General features: G+C 37.4%; 1 protein-coding gene across 2 annotated transcripts in view; it reads right to left on the reverse strand.

Moving 5' to 3' along the window:
* Window positions 1–603: 603 nt before the first annotated feature.
* The window catches only part of camsap2b (calmodulin regulated spectrin-associated protein family, member 2b), a 64,815-nt gene continuing 47,845 nt past the window's right edge, over window positions 604–17,573 (reverse strand). The window contains exons 5-18 of one of the 2 annotated variants that reach the window (XM_081375470.1): window positions 17,289–17,430; window positions 14,765–14,904; window positions 12,606–12,696; window positions 12,436–12,520; window positions 12,317–12,348; window positions 11,997–12,063; window positions 11,670–11,906; window positions 9,365–11,123; window positions 6,309–6,445; window positions 5,647–5,867; window positions 5,021–5,117; window positions 3,358–3,467; window positions 2,581–2,699; window positions 604–2,161 (exon numbers count right to left, since the gene is read on the reverse strand). In XM_081375470.1, the coding sequence (XP_081231596.1) occupies window positions 1,865–2,161; window positions 2,581–2,699; window positions 3,358–3,467; window positions 5,021–5,117; window positions 5,647–5,867; window positions 6,309–6,445; window positions 9,365–11,123; window positions 11,670–11,906; window positions 11,997–12,063; window positions 12,317–12,348; window positions 12,436–12,520; window positions 12,606–12,696; window positions 14,765–14,904; window positions 17,289–17,430 (3,534 nt within the window). In that variant the 3' untranslated portion in view covers window positions 604–1,864. Of the gene's footprint in view, window positions 2,162–2,580; window positions 2,700–3,357; window positions 3,468–5,020; window positions 5,118–5,646; window positions 5,868–6,308; window positions 6,446–9,364; window positions 11,124–11,669; window positions 11,907–11,996; window positions 12,067–12,316; window positions 12,349–12,435; window positions 12,521–12,605; window positions 12,697–14,764; window positions 14,905–17,288; window positions 17,431–17,573 lie in introns of both variants that reach the window. The other variant, XM_081375469.1, reaches the window with a different exon arrangement.

Below are 17,573 nucleotides of genomic sequence, written 5' to 3' on the forward strand. Positions count from 1 at the left end.
GAAAATACAAGTTACAGAAGTTAAATACCGATATTTGATTCCAAATTCATTGTTCATGGGTTTAAACATTGTCATTTTTTTATGTGGTAATTTTATACAATTCATTTCAAGTTCAACTGACGAATCCAAAACCATAGTTTGATAAAAATTGAAAGAAAATTCTTTCTTTTTTTAGTGAATCTAAAGTAGTCCGACTCCCTAATGAGTCATTCTTGTGAAAAATCTGAATGCATACCATAGACTGTAAAAAATGATGCATACAGCACGGTCACTGTAATCTGACTCTTGAACGTATGACTCTTATGAACCGGTTCTTTTTAGTGAATCAAGCGCGACCGGTGAAGTCTGACTCTCTAATATTCATAATATTAGCTGGTTCTTTTTAGTGAATCAAACACAAGTCAAACGCTTTCAAATAAATTCGAGACGTATATAACTGTTATTATGGAATTTTCATGCTTTTCAGTCATTTTTATAGCCTAAATAACCTTTTCGGTTCCCTTCTATACCCATAATTACTCACAAAGTCATGAATGATGTTATAATAAATAAGTAGACAACAATATTGGATCATAACACAAGGGAAAAATGGGTCAAATAGGTCAATATTTTGGATGTAAATCTGTATTTATGTTAAGGTTAACATTCAAATACAAACAGACAAAGCATATGATGAACAAACACAGCGGACATGACCTGAAAAAAGATTAGACAGCGTGTGGAAATGAACATCTCTCAGAACAACTTTTTATCACTGACCCATACTTGCACCTGTTAAACATCATCTTTTTCATATGAAAAATATCAGTAATATTCAATGGCTTAAAAAATATGCTTAGTATGTAAAACTATATCTGTACAGCATCAATAAATTCAAACGATGATTTACTTCACTTAGTAAAAATAACAAATATCTTTCGATTCTTTTTGCACCAGAAGACAAAATGTCTTACTAGACAACAGCCTGACCAAATATCCCAGCTCTTTAAAATGCACTTCATAATTAAAAATGAGTAACAACATCATTTAGCATTAATACTCACCATCTCTTTGAAAGCTTCATTATATGATATTCAATATTTCAGTTTTTCCTCTGTATTATTTATATGGATTTTTACACTACTCAGTTAACTGATCTGTCTCTCTAAAAGGTATGTTTTAAACATACATGGCACACAGATATTCTGGGCCGTGACACGAGTGATGGCAACATGTCTAGGGACGTATAATTCTAAAGCTACAATGTGTAGTTTTGGTCCTCAACTTCATCAGTTGAAGACCCCATCATTACTTTTACATGACAGATATAGAGCAACACAAGTGTGTTCATTTTGTAGAAAGAGTCTTGAGCGAACCACTCTTACTGTAGCTAATTTTACACGAGTTCTTCTGGAGTAGCAGGTGTGCAACAAGAATTACGAATCCAACCCAAAATATAAAAACACAGACATTAAATAAAGCAAAAAAAGTCAGTTTCTGAGGTTCCAGTACATTAAATGCTTCAACTGCATGACCTTCTGAAAAGTTAGGCTTCAAGTGTAGTATGTCCCTAATATTCTTTTACACCTGCATTTCCACAAACACAAAAGAAGCAGATTGTGTACGATGAAATGACTTGTTCATAAACTCAGTCACTGTGCGTTAAGCATTGCATAAAAGACACGACAAGACAAGCATAAGGCCACAAAATTGAACATGTTTGAAATTAAAATTGGGTAAAAGCGCATCCGTCAAAGACTGTAGAACAGAGGGTCTCAAATTCGCCACAAATGACCATCCAACAAAGCCTGCAAAAGAGTTTTCGTTACATTCAGGATGTGCATTATAATGTCCGATGGGCAAGAACACTCAGTGAGCTGTGAACTTATTTGAGGAGTTTTTTGGGTGTGATTTGTTTCTTGTTCTGCCAGAGGTGGCTGTAGATGGTGATGGCATCCACACTAGCCGACATGGTCTTGGCGGGGATTTTGCTGAACTGTTTCTTATCCGAGCTGTATTTGTAAAGGTTCTCGATCATTTTGGGCGTGATGGTCTTGGGCCCGATGCCAGCTAGCTTGTTGATCTCCTCCGCTTCTGGATAATACGAGTACAGAGAGCGAAACTGGCAGCCAGAGTCTCGGAACAGAATTAGAAAGCTGTTGGCTTCGGTTTTCTCCATTTCCTGGGAAAAAATAAAGCAAATATTTAAAAATATGAAATGATTATTTTTTTCCCTTCAGGTTTAAAATGATAATCTAGACCTCTATACCAAGTAAATCAAGAATTAATTAAAACGGACTGATGTGATTTCTATATATTCCACAGTTCCAGGTGGAATATAAAAAAAAAAAAAAATTCATGAAAAACTATAAAATAAATAAATATTATAATAAAATGAAATAAATAACTAAATAAATATAATTAAATTTCATGTAAAGAATGATAAATAAAAAAATTCACATCAATTAAACTAAAATACAATTGGGCTCCTCAAAAGATTACTGTTTTTATATTAGCATTACACTGCACGCAGATCAAAACGCAGATAGAAAAAAAATATTTTCAACAGCAATGTAAAAAAAATAACATTTTCCCCCTCACCTCCAGGATTTTGTTCTTCTGTCCTTCATTGACGCGGCCCGCGAGGCAGCAGTGAGCCAGTGCGTTCTGGATGATGTATTTGTTTGATTTAGCACTGGGCTCCTTGTACAACTTTGGCCCTAGAGAGGAAGAGAAATAAGAATTAGAGGAGGCGATCAACATTTGTGAGAAGACTACTGTTGAGGTCAAAGTTATGCCATTTATAAGGGTCAGTACATTTATATATGTAATTCCATCCATTTTAAATGCCAAAGTTCAGTGTATTTAGTTTAATGTTGGAGTAAATGGTATATTACTGCATAAAATCTGTTTGTAGCTGATAAAATACAGTAAACACGTTCTTTCTTCTGCATCAAAATGTTTGTTTAAATGTTATTATTCAAACATTTTAATGTTTTTGCAGTTCATTAAAAACAAATTAAGTTAAAACAAATTAATTTAAAAATGTACAAACACTACTGTATATTACTGTTCTAAAGTTTAGGGTCAGTAATGCCCCCCCTTGAAATGAGGCTTTCCCATTACAGGAATAAATTACATTTAATGTATTGTGCATATAATGCATTAAATGCATTAAAGAAGAAAAAAAGTTATTTTGAAGTGCAATGATATTTAATATTAATAATATTTCACAATATTACAGTTTTTTTTATCAAATAAATGCTTTGAAAAAAATTACAAAATCTTACTGACGGCAAAGTTTTCAACAGTGGTGTAGTATCTGAATGAGCAAGTCATACAAAGTGCATGCATGCATAGTAATGAAAAAAGGCCCACCTGTGTATTCTGTGTTAGATGCTGCAGATGATGTTGATTCGAGCTCCCAGTTCTCCCCGTTTCCACTTACTGATGGACACGGTGACAAAAAGCCCTCTGCAGACTCCGGCCTGAGAATAAACAAACATAAACACTGAAAACATCTCTTTAATAAAGACTGAGGTACTAATTTAACAGGTGGGCCCTAATTGAAGGCTGGAAAATCACAGAAGCGAAGCATGGATGCAGCAGAGATATGCTACTCATTGCACTATGTTCTAACTAGGTGCAAGTTTCCGACGACTAATAAAGCCCAAAGTAAAAGCAAAAATGCTGCATGACTTGTCATAGAAGTCATAGCCAATCAGAACATAGGCTATGTGATGTTTTTATACAATGATGCTGAGCATGCTTCTGTTGCACTGAGATGTCAACCAAATGGATAAACAAATCCATGTTGCTTGTAATTTTTTCAGTTGCGGCAGGATTGGATATAAACTAACATGGAGGAGACAGAATTTACAGTCTCACTTGTTGCTTTATGACACTGCACCTGGTTAATACACAATGTTACACTGAGGACCTGTTTACATCTGGCATTCAGATGCATTTTGGTCGGATCACAAGTGCACGACACTACTGTAAATACAGGTGTAAACGGGGTCTTAAGTGCTTTGAGCTTGTTCACTTTCAACCACTTCCAGAGGTAGTCGAAAACACATTTGAACGGATTGCTTTTGTAGTGTAAAAAACACTCAAGTGGTCGAATGGATGCATTCAAACAGCCACAAAAGTGGACTTGCAGCTGTCAGAGCAGAAATGAAAGCTGCTGCAATCCATATGTTTTTCCGTAGTCTCCTATCGCGTTCATGTGTAAATTGCTTTAGCTTCTTTTGTCCATTAGATTGAAAGATCTGAAAAAAATATACACCCGCCCATAGACCCTCCCCTCAAAGAAATCAGGAGAGAAGTGGTTATAAGTGTACAAAAGAGATGGATTAAAATACCAGGTTAAATGGGAATGAGTCTCCCTCGACTACTTGTGATCCGATCGACCAAACAGCATCTTAATACCATGGCGTAAACAGGGTCTGAGTCTAATAACCAATTGCTTAAAAGATGAGCCATTTTCTGTCGCTGCAATGATAAAGTAGCTGATAAATAAACACCATTGCAAAGAAACATGAGAATCACAAGAAAATCAAGTAAACTAAAAATATTGATTGTTCTATAACATATATGGTTATAGTTCAAAGATGATAATTATATAACCGTTTATTATGTTCCACCAATGTGCTGATGAACCAGTGAACTGATCTGTCCAAGCGAATGAGTTTGTTCAGCTGAAATGACCGTCAGCACTGTGAGGTAATGACATGTTTGTGATGCTGTCTGCAGACTGACCTTCCCTTTCTCCCTTTAGGGGAGCTCAGAAAGAAACACAGATTGCCAGGAGACAGTCTGCTGCCTCTGAGCAACCAGCACAGAGAAAAGACAGAGATACCAAAGACAGAGGGAGGACAGAAGGTTATGAACACGACCCGTCTCACAGCAATAGAGATGTGTGCCAGTGTTGATTAACACAAGAACGTGTCGTTTGTGATCACGACAATAACTCATTATTTTCTCTGCTTTTGAATAATCTTTTACAGGGAAGGTAATGGTGAATTGGACATGGTCTCACCTAGAGGTCCTCTTGTCTGATTGGACGCTCTCATTGTCTGCCAAGTTAAGGGAGGCGAGTGATAAGCTGGACACGGAATATCCACGAGGCCGTGACCCTGGACACACAAATACACATATTTGCATATGCATACACGTAATTTGCATACATTTTCTGTAGCCAGTTTGAAAAGCTCTGTAGATATCACAACAGCAAATTAAATGTGGAATTTTAATATCATTAAAAATATAAATATCTGATTACAAAATAAAAAACATAGGTATATTATTAATTAATAATATTTTAACAAATAAAATAGAATTAATTTAAGAATTGTATTAAAATCACATATATTATTAAAACATAAATACTTTACAAAAATCAAAATATATTAATAACTATTAATAATATACAATAATTAGAATTAATACATTTTTACATACAAAATTTAAAATATAGATATACTATTAATATTCTTAATATTGTAAATTTAATTAGAATATTATTATTAAAATGATTTTCAATGATTAAATTAATATATTGAAGTTTAATAAGCAGAAACAAAAAGTAAGCCATTCATAGGTTCATATCTCTATAAAGTGTAACTGCTGTGGCTCTGTCACAGCAACACTGATTTCCCCTCGTACCTGTGGCTGTCCGTGCTGGAGGTTTCGGAGACTCCATGATGTCTCTGTGCATAGATTTGGGGCGTGGCTTCTTTTGCTTGACACCAGGGGGGCGGGGCTTAACGACACTGTCCATGTCATCCATCAGTTTCAGCTGCTTCTTCCTCATATATTCATTTCTTATGAACTCTCGTCTTGCCTTCTCTTCTTCCTTCTTCACAAGATCCTCTTCCGCTTTCAATCTGATCAAGGAAGCAGAGATTTCATGCATTTCAAGCAAGTCTACAAATATAATGACTTTTACAAACCATTTAAGATTAATTTAAATACAGAAGTAAAACAGGTGAATGTTGCATGGAGTTTTAGTAAAAAATATAGGTAATTGTTACATTATATTACTACGTATACAGCTGCATGTAAATGAAAAAAAAAATAGTTCCCCTACTTTAAAAAAAAAACCTTTTGGTGCCATTTTAGCACAAATAAATAGAGTTATATATAATATTTTTAATAGTTACAACTATAATTTATATTGTATTTTAAATAACTCTAGTGTATATTGATTTCTGTGAACATGACATGTTGAATTAGTTGTGCTGTCTTTGATTGTGTGGCTTTGTTTTCTGTGATCGTGTCATTTTCTATTATTGTGTTGTGTTTTGTGTTTGTGGTGTTTTTCGTACCGTGCTGCTTCTTTCTTCTGTTCTATCTCGGCCTCCTGTTGCTGTTTCTTCATCTGCATCTCTTTCTCCCTCCGCAGCCTTTTCTCCATTAGAGCTACTTTCTTCTGTGCAACATCCTCCTCTCCCTTCAGGTCGTCCTGAGTCACAGCAACACAAACAAACAATTATCCAGTCTGACACAGAAGCTCATGTGCAGCTGGCTGGATGAGACAATGTCTCTCACAGAACATTGTGATGTGCTTCATGAAGAAAAAAACAACACATTTTTAAAACACAAAATGTTCAGTTCAATGGAGTGTTTACTTGAGATGAATTAAAAAGAATAACAAAGACACTTGTTGAAGCCCCTGAACAGAGAAACATAGGCTGTCACAACCATTTATATCAATATATAGGCTACACATTATATGGACCCTTTTCACAGACTGTGATGACAAGAGTTATCAACATCGCAAATCGAGTAAAGATTTATATACAGTGCTATGCATAAGTTTAGACACCCATACTAAAGTTGACTAAAAAGAGGAATAAAAAATCATCTTTTGGAAACTGAACTTAATGCCTTAATTTAAATAATTAGGAAAAATCCAACCTTTAAGGTCACCAATTTTCTTTGTGAATGAATAATGTATCGTAAATAAATAAATATTCTTCCTTAAAATACAGGGTGCACAAGTTTGGACACCCCTATGTTAAATTCCCATAGAGACAGGCAGATTTTTATTTTTAAAGGCCAGTTACTTCATGGATCCAGGATACTATGCATCCTGATAAATAAGATTGGCATGGTTTTATTTCAGTTAGCCTAATAGCTAGTTTGATTTGCATTGAGAGATGATCTTATGGAAAGTACTCCATGCCAATCTCTAGGTATGGTGAAGGCTATGTGATGATGTGGGGCTATTTTAGCTCCAAAGGCCAAGGGAACTTTATCAGGATGCATAGTATCCTGAATCCATGAAGTAACTGGCCTTTAAAAATACAAATCTGCCTGCCTCTATGGGAATTAAGGAAGAACATTTATTTATTTATGATACATTATTCATTCACAAAGAAAATTGGTGTCCTTAAAGGTTGGATTTTTCCTATTTTTTTTTTATTAAAGCATTAAGTTCAATTTCCAAAAGATGATTTTTTATTCCTCTTTTTAGTCAACTTTAGCATGGGTGTCTAAACTTATGCATAGCACTGTATATATATATATATATTTTTTTTTTTTAAATGAACACAAGTTTATAATGCTATACTTTGTTTGATATTACTTTGGCAGTAAATGACAAAAAAATATATTATAGTTGATTTTTTATTATATAAAATGATTAATGCTGCGCCAAGGGTGTTTATAATACAACGTCTGAGGGAGTGACGGCAAATATGACATCTTTCTCTCCTCTAACCAATGTAATCAGTCTCTCTATATTTTTTCCTCTCTTTTGGAAAGTCTGCTATTGGAGACATTGGGAATACAAATATTATATTTGCCGTCGTCTCGTGTTCACTATTATAGAATTTTACCCAACTATGATGAGTTCCGCTTCTGATAACCCCTGAAATGTGAAATGGGTCTATTATTTGGTCTGAACCGTGGTGCATTTGCATCATCAAAGCTGCAGCTGTTTACCCCTGTTGCTTGGTAATGATGATGCAGGAGAAGGCAGCAAAATGCATTGCATTGCTCACCTCACTTTTATATTTTTGTTTTTGAACCTTTGGTTTTGTTTTCAAAGTGTTAACACATCACGGCACTTGCATCTATCCACCTCGAATGTACTGAAAATGTTATAAAAAAGTCCATTCCTGTTAAAGGCGAGCAGAAATAACATACATTCTCTCTGCTCACACTGCATCAGTCACGCTTGTCAATCAAAATTAAAGTACCCTTAGAGAAAAAATAAATAAATAAATAAATGATCTGTATATTCTCATCCCTTTGATATGTCTCAAGCCTAAAGCATACATTGGTTTTTACTAGGGATGTCCCAAGCCTATCTCAAGGATCGGTATTGGGGCCGATTAAGTGTTTTTTGTACTGATCGGTATTGGCTTTCCTAAGCCTGATCCTTCATTTTATGTCAGCTGTCATGCACAGTAGGTGGCGGTATGCACCTTCAATTGGGTTTGCCAACCACCATTAAAGGCAAAAAAGAAGCTAGAATGTGTGTGCTTGACGCCCGAGAACCAATGAGGTCTGTTCTAGCGTGTCACACGCGCATCTTCGACTTTCCGTGTTTAGCATATCTGACTCGCACTTTTGTAACAAATCACTCTAAAGCTATGGGTTGCGTCCAGCCTCGGACTTGAGTGACAGACAGGCATTCTGACATCGCAAACTTCATGCTTTCTAAACCTTAAATCCACTTATTTTTCTTTTTGTTGCAATTATTCAGCTTACTGTACATATAAAATTCAAGAAGTTATATAAGTAGTAACATATTTAGAATTGTGACCACACAGTCTGTTTACATCAGATTACATCTACCAATGTCCTTATACAGTATATATATATATATATATATATATATATATATATATATATATATAGAGAGAGAGAGAGAGAGAGAGAGAGAGAGAGAGAATTACTGTAGTAATTATTATATTGGAATTAAAATATAAAAAGGATGCCCCTTTTTTACATTTGAGCACCTAGGAAACTCTGCACATCCCTGAATTCATTGGATTGATTTTAATAAATTTATTGTACTTTTAAGTGGGCACCAAGCACTGGGAAAACACAAGTATCGGATCAGGACTCTGTATCGGCAGATACTCAATTTTCAATTACTCGGATCGGATTGGAGGCACAAAAAACTTGATCGGAACATCCCTAGTTTTTACGCATACAATAAGGGTAAGAGTACAGTGACAATTTCATCATCAGCATAGTATGTGCATACTGTACGTGAACTCAATTTTTTCTAACTGGACATTTTCCAAATACGCAAAGTATTTGGGCCAAAACTTAAGTATACTTTGAGCTTCAGTTATGTAGGCAGCTTTTCTCTATATGTGTGTGCTTTCTGCTCTCCCTACTTTGTATGTAAATATCTAAGTCTCACCTTGTAGAAGAAGCCACAGCACATCTTCTGGTCTGGTCCAGTCTCTGTTTCTTTGTTGCTCTCCAGGTCATACCCATCTAGAGGCTTTAGAATAGAGAGAGGAACCTCAATCAGATCCTTCTTCTTTTGCGACTCTTCTTCATTTATGTTCCCACTTGCCGTTTCCGTCGAACGGTCCATTGTCGGCTGAGACAGAACCTCAGATGTTGGTGCATTCATGTTTCTATCATGTTTTGCGTCTTCCTGCTTTGCGTCACCTTGAGCAGTCTGTGCATTTGCAGCAATTTTTTGTGCGTCCTCACTTGAAGGTCCCTCGTCATGTCCCAAGTATGCAAATGAGCTGGTCTGCATCTGGCTGGGCAAGAAACGTCTAAGTCGAGGCAGGCTGTCCACCGACTGCTGCGTGTTGAGTATGCGGCTGAAGGGCGTCACCTTCAGGTCGTTGGGCCTTGGCGTTCGTGGCGTCCTTGCATGGAAAGACGCGGACTTTCTTTTGATCAGAGAGGGCGAACGGTGTGATGTGCGTGGCGAGCCGGTGGATGACAAAATGGGGGAGAGCGACCCCACCGAACCTCGACCCACTACACTGCTGCTGCGCAACTCACGCAGCTGTTTGCGTGGCGCCGGGTCCGGCGGCGAAATCACCCAACTCTGGTGATCGCGCATCTGCATGATGCGTTCCTGCTGCTGTGCCAAACGCTGCATCTCCGACTGTAGGAAGCTCAAAGACGTGTTCAGGCGCTCGATGGATCGATTGTACTCTGCCAAGTCCACCTCCACGGCTGCTTCCTCCAGGGGGGATTTCGGCGGGGCACCATCTGGTCGACATCTCTCCAGTCTGGAATTGGAGTCATTCAAATTCAAGGGTGTCTTCAGAGGTTGAGAGTCACTGATCTCTTTTTCCTGACCATCTGGTCCTTTGCTGTCACCCCCTAGTGGCGACACGACTCCTTTACGCCTGACCACGTTGAGGAAGGCGGTCCTGCCCATGCGCTGCCGGTGACGTGTGAAAGCCGCTTCGACTTTCTTCTTCTGCGCCTCAATGGCTCTGCGTTTCTCTTCCAGTTTCATCTTCAACTGCACCATCTCCGACGCCAACAGTTGTGAGGGATCACGAGGGGAGGTGATGCGAGCAGGGCTGCGTGCGTCAGGAGTAATCGAGCGAACCGTTCCTGTCGCTCCTGGGGTTGAGACGTTCAGCTCGCCACTCTCAGGCGTGTTACCGCCACTACTGCTGCTACGCCCATCGCCGTGGTTCAGTTTACGAAATTTCTGTTCGGCGAAGCTGGTCATGCGAACTGCAGAACCCAACGAGGAGGCCATGCTGGTGGCCAGGGAACGCATTCCTAAAAGGCTTGGGCACGGGCTGCCGACAGTCTCCGGAAGTGGACAGGAACGAGCTTCATGATCTTGGTCCATGTCCGAGTAGTCCTTCAGGGACGAATCCTCATCCTGTCCATCCTGGATGTCCTCGGTACGGACATGGATTCCAGTGTCCATGTCAGTAGAGGTGGAATTTAGGTCCGCATCGTCTGCTCTGACCTTGGAAAGCGAGTCCTCAGAATTGTTTGAGTCAGTGCCGGAGTTGTGGGAAGATGGGTTGTGCAGGAAAAAGGCGCTGTCTCCAGATGGGGGCTGCAAGCTGCTGTGGGGTTGTTCAGAGTCATGGATGATCTTCAGGGCTTCTTCTATACTAGGAGTGTTGGGCTGAGGGTCATACGAAGGGCTGAGGTTATCTGCTGACACGCCATTTGAGTACCTGAAACATGGGATATTCATTCAATTATAGTGAACTCTCAAGATTTAGATAACTTACTTCAAAATAAAACAGCTTGACAATGAACATGATAAAAACTAACATTTCTTTAATGTTTATTGTTGACCATAAAAATGTAACAATCTTTTTTAAAGATTAATATCATTAAAGGAATAGATAAGTGAAAAATGTTAATGGTTAACTGAAAATTCTGTCATTATTTCTCTCCCTTATGACTTTCTTTCTTCCAAGAAATACAAAAGTTTAATAGAATTTTTAGAAAACATATGATGACAAAAATGACAAAAAAGGCACCATAAAAGTAGTTCAAATGACTGTTGTTAAAATGAAACAATATTTCATGTCTTCTGGAGACATTTGAGCATATGAGACATGAGCATCCAACATCCATCCCTGTTCACATTTATTTTACATTCACCCAAACCTCTCTTTTTGAGGGTGAAACAACATCAGGGTGAGTAAATGCTACATAAAGGGCAAAGAAAAAAGAAAAAAGAACAAACAAATAAATAAAAATAAAAGATATACCCAGTGTAGTTTCCCAGACGATGTCTGCTGGATTTCTCATCATCCTCCTCATGTATTTTGCTGTTGGCGTTCCCGTTAACGGGCTGGAACGAAAGGTTCCTCCGCATTCCTCGGGTGGCATGGTGGACTTTAAAACACAAACCTTCTGTGCTTGCCGATCGGTTCAGTCCACGTCTTGAAGATGGACTTGAGCTGTCATCAAGTGGAATCTCAAATGATATCCCATGAGCTGAAGACCTGAGGTGAAGACAAAGGATTATATATCTGGAGCACGTAAAGACAGAGTAAGAGAGTGAAAGGGATAGAGAGTTAGTATAGGGCGCAGACCGTTTCTCTTTCGGCCATGTCCCCACACATCCGTCCACATATGACATGGATGATGACTGCCTGATAACTGCTGGGAAAGAAAGAAATACCCATTTACTTTCCAACAACAGCAAGTAAATGTTTACAATGAAATAAAAGCTTAATCTACATTTATTCCATGCATTCAAGCTACAAATTGTATCAGTATGTGTGTGATCGCTGTGAATGGAACCTATTGCTAGAGCCATGTTGTACCAGTTGAGCTACAGTATCCAACTAAAGAGGGATGCAAAATCTCTTTTTAGCTTTATGAAGGAATGACTAATTTTTTTAAGTCTTACCTGAATTGTCATTTTCATTTTCAGGTTGTGACCTATAGGACGAAATTGTTTGAAATATAAATTCTTGCATAAAATCATGATAAATTAAAACTCAAACTTGCATTGTAATAAAGACAAACCTAGACTGCTCTGGACTGCCTGGTCTTTGGATCAGTTTTTGTTTGGTTATGGGAGCCAGATTATTGGACTGGGATGGGTCAAAAGCTAAAAAAGAAAATATATGAAACTTAGCGTTAACCAAATACATAGCATGAACACCAAACATAACACCCGATGAGAGGAACCTTACCTTTGGTATTGACTGTGCGGGGCTGAACAAAAGATGGTTTCACAACTTCACACCACCAGAATAGCTCTGCCATAAACACAAGGTAGTTACTCTGAAACAAATAAACAGATGATAATATTAATTAGGAGAATAAGATACAGCTCAAAGAAAGAGGAGAACTGAAGATACCTACATGGATGAATTTTGGACAATCATTTGAATCTTGCAAAAAGAAAGAAATGAAGGGTCTGATGTGTGTGTGAAGTGCTGCTCATATAATGTTGTTCTGTAACCACAAGGTGCCACTGTTCTCCTTTAAATAGAGATTGAGCCTTTACAGACCTTTACTAACTTCATGAATAGTGTATTCAAAATGAAATTATAGCATACTGCTTACTATGGGTATAAAATATATATTGTTTTCTATTTCAAAAATGTAAAAACATTGTCCCATGATCTTTTTACATTGCATATTGAGTTCAACAAATGGCGTCCAGCTATTAATTCAGAAAAAAGCTTTCTTTAATCCAGGTTTGTGTAAATGATGCATCAGTTTAGAGGGTCATCTGTTGATGTATTCATCTGACATCAACACATTCTGTTGTGAAGGAAACAGAATTGTGCAAGTTTAAGCTATTGAAATACTATAATAACTGTGCAAAATGCACTTTAAATAGTGTATAGTCTATTAGAGTGTATTTATTGAAAGAAACAGCACAGCAGCCATGAGAGGAACAAAGCAACCGGGGCAGCCTGACACGAACAGAACAGACCCAGAACTCTCTGCAGATTTATTCAGTCCAGACACATTTATTTCTGCACAGATAAGGACTGTTAGCCTCATGAAAAAGGCCTCATTTAGTGTAATCACAACATTTAAGGCCTAAATGACCAAAGAAATCAGATGTACCTTTGTTTTACTGGAGAGTATGTGATTGGCTGAAACAGCCGACAAGCATTTTAACTGACCACAGACTCATCTGACATAACGGCAAACCCACGGCTGCCGGATTGGAAAATGTAACACATTTTGCTCAAAGCTTTTAACTGGCTGGTGTCATGATGGTGGCTATGTGAGGTAAAGGCTACACATGGAGTGTGTTTATCTAGACAAACTGCTTCACTAACATAACTGTCTGAGGCGATCCACATGGCAGCGCTCTCCCACTCACAAACTATGACTCAGTCATTCCAAACGGTCAGATTTAAAACACGCACTGGTCGGTTTTCCCATCCTGCATCAGCCCTGCTGAAATTCCCTGTAATACTCCAGTTATCACTCATTCATGGTCTCAAACTAAAAAAGGATATTCAGTGGAAAATCACCACAGAAAGTGCCCAGATTCCGTATCCTAGAAACCATACAAAGTTTGCAACACTGAACCAAATAGGAAACACGCATCCTACTCATTGTTGAAACATCTGAGAAACTTCAGATGCTAAATCATACCAGGAAAAACAAGCAATACAATTTTCCACTGGTTAGTCAACTTACATTGTCTTCAGTAATATGGTGATATAAAATCAGCACACAAAACTAAATTGTCATGCAACACACCATCATGGTCACCCAAAATTAAAACTGTCATCATTTACTTATCCTCATGTTGCTTCAAACCTGTATGACTTTCTTTCTTTTGTGGAATACAAAAGAAGATATTTTGAAGAATGTCGGTAACCAAACAGTTTTGGTGACCACTGACTTCCAGTGGACAAAACAACAACAACAACAACAACGACAACAACAACAACAACAACGAGACATTTCAAAAAATATCTTTGTTTCACAAAAGAAAGAAAGTCATACAGGTTTGGAATGAAATAAGGATAAGTAAATGATGACAACATTTTTGAGTGAACTATCCCTTTAAGAAAGCACAGATCTCCTCAATAAGCCACACAATTTGAGGTTCATAAACAATGTGCGCCAAGAAGTTTCACATTTAGAGTTAGGGGTTTGTTCAAATCCATACCTCTTAGTATGTTAAACAGTAATAGTGATGTAACATTAAATATGTGCAAAAACAAATGCAAGAGATATGAAAACATCAGTCATCAAAACATGTCAAGATGATCTATAAATCAAAATAAATTTATCAATCAATCTTTCGGTAAAATGGTATCAGTAAAGAGAAGTGAAGTGAAGTGAAGAAGTGCTGCACGTGGACGTCAGGCTTTACCTTGATGGTGCTGGAGGCGTACAGCATATCCTCCAGGGTGAAGTGACAGCAGTTGCTGAGGTTTTCCCTGCAGAACTCCTGGATCAGCTGGAGATTGTACAGACTGTCAGCCAATGACATTGTTTCTTTGATACAGATATCTGGATGGGGAGGGAACAAACCACATAACAGCCAATGACGTTATGAATTAATCTGAGGGGGCGGAGACAGAACACAAGTAGAAGCCAATGGAGTCTTTGAGGGCGGGAACAGAATGCGTGATGTAATGAACAGAATCCTCCGAGTCACGGGGTGGGGATGTGTTTATGTTTGAATAACTGCTCCTCTGTTCTCTCTCAAACTTTCATTCACACACTCCTACTCGCTGTTTATTCCTTTCACTCATTTCTTCTTCCACCCTCATGTACCCACATTCGTATAAAGAAACGGTAACACTTTGTTTTACTGCATCCTTGATACATATGTTACATGTACTTACCATAGTAATAACAGTAAATTGTGCATAATTACATGCAACTAACCCTCAACCAAACTCTAATCCTTCCCTAACCCTATAATAAGTACATGTAGTTACTTATTATTACTCAGCACTTAAATATATAATTACACTGTAACAATGGCACCTTAAAATAAAGAGTAACCCGAGAAATTAAAACTTTTATTCAGCAAGGATGCATTTAATTGATCAAAAGTGACAGAAAAGATTTCAATGTTATCTTTTTATTCATCAAAGAATCCTGAAAAAAATGTATCACGGTTTTCACTAAAATATTTCACTTTAGTATAATCAACACAACTGTTTTCAACACTGATAATAATAAGAAATATTTCTTGAGCACCAAATCAACATATTAAAATTATTTCTGAAGGATCATGTGAATTTTTTAGGCTTTTGTAGTACAACTTATTTTCTTTTAAGCAGAGTGTAAAATAAAATAAAAAACCCTGCCATTATTTCAATAAGTCACTTTTAAAGAGACACAGAGACAGTGTCCTTCAGCTGACCCTGAATATTTGAACGTTGTTATGCTCCTATCATGAGGGTCTTCAGAGAGAGTTTAGTGGATAATGTAGTTTTCCTGATGCTGTTTGTGTGTGTACGTCTGTTATCTACAGGACCAGATTAGGGGCAGAGTATTTTGTTGAGGGTTTATCTGTATAGGCCTCTGTTCAACAACAACACCTCTCAATGAAACTAAATGAAGACACACTTCTTTCTGACTAAAATAGTGTAGTCTTATAGGCCAATTTCCAGGAAAAGTCTAGTCTAAAACACAAGAAACTTTAGCAGTATTAGTTAAGATTAGAAAATCATTCCTTATTGTGCAGTTTAATGTCAGAGATGTGGTCTAGCAGTGTCATGTATGGTTTAGGCAAAGATACCAATAAACAGGATTTAAGTGCAGCAGTCCAGTGTTTAAAAACAAAGTTGACAAAATACTCAGAGAACGCTTGACTAGAGACATGGGAACAGAACAACCAAACTTCGTAAGACGAGATCGGACAAAGAAATGAAACACCGTGCTTAAATAACAGAGTGAACTAATCAAGCAAAACAACATAAGGTGCACACTAATCAATCAGTAACCATGGAGACAGATGACATGAAAAAAACAACTCATAGTAACACAAATGCAGATAACACATATCAGAACCCTGACAAGCAGTTAAAACACATTCTATGACACAAAAAGCTTTGGTGCTCATGCGGCTGACACAAATTTGAGTCCAACTCATGGCACTTCCCAATCCTGTCATTCTCCTCCAAAAATAAAATAAAATAAAATAAAATAAAAATGAGCAGTTTAATATAAAAAATGTATTAAAAGTTTGCCCAAAAAATGCACAATCTGTTATCATTAACTCCATATAGATTGATGTCTGTTCAAGACCTGAAATGCAGAGCATACATTATATGGACTACTTTTTTGTCCTTTTTAGAAAAATGACAGCCCCTGGTCACGGCAAAAAGCAACGTAATTTTTTCCCCGAAACGTTTGTGTTCTACAGAAGAAACTAATTAACATCAGGGTGGATAAATACTGACAGATTTTTTATTTTTTTTTGGATGAGCTATACCTTTAATTTAGAGAGAAAGTCTACAATAAAACCAACTGATTATGGCCCCAGAACCACTCAATGAGTTAAGGCCCTTTCCTGACATGCCATCATTACATATCAATGCCACTCTATAAAGCAACTTATCTCTCTCTCTCTCTCTCTCTCTCTCTCTCTCTCTCTATATATATATATATATATATATATATACACTGTATATACATACAGTACCTATATAGTCTCTTATGCTCACTAAGGCTGCATTTATTTATTTTTTAAATTCCTTCAGAAATCATTCTAATTTGCTGTTTTGTTGCTCAAGAAACCTTCATTATTATTATTATTATTATTATTATCATCAATGTTGAAAACAGTTTTTGCTGCTTAACAGACGAAGGTTGAAACTTGTTAGGAGAAACAGATCGATATTTCTCACATCACTAAGAAGAGTTTCCAGCAGCAGTACCTTCCAGTGGCACAGCATCAGGACAGTAGAAGTGCAGCAGTGCAGCCAGTGCGCAGCCGTCTGTGTTGTCCTTCAGGAGATTATCCACCAGGGGGAGACAAAGAGCCGGACGTGCTTTAGAGTCTTCTTTCCTGTACCGCCCCTGTGGATTACACACACACAGAATGGTTGCCATGACAGCAAGATTGTTAAAATGCATAATAATCAGACATGAGATCACTAAAGAATTCTGATATCTTCTTGTTATTTGATTTGTATAAGCAAACCTACTTAACCTAGCATCTC

Source organism: Scardinius erythrophthalmus (genome assembly GCF_964197995.2).
Source record: "Scardinius erythrophthalmus genome assembly, chromosome: 9".
Classification (NCBI taxonomy): Eukaryota; Metazoa; Chordata; class Actinopteri; order Cypriniformes; family Leuciscidae; genus Scardinius; species Scardinius erythrophthalmus.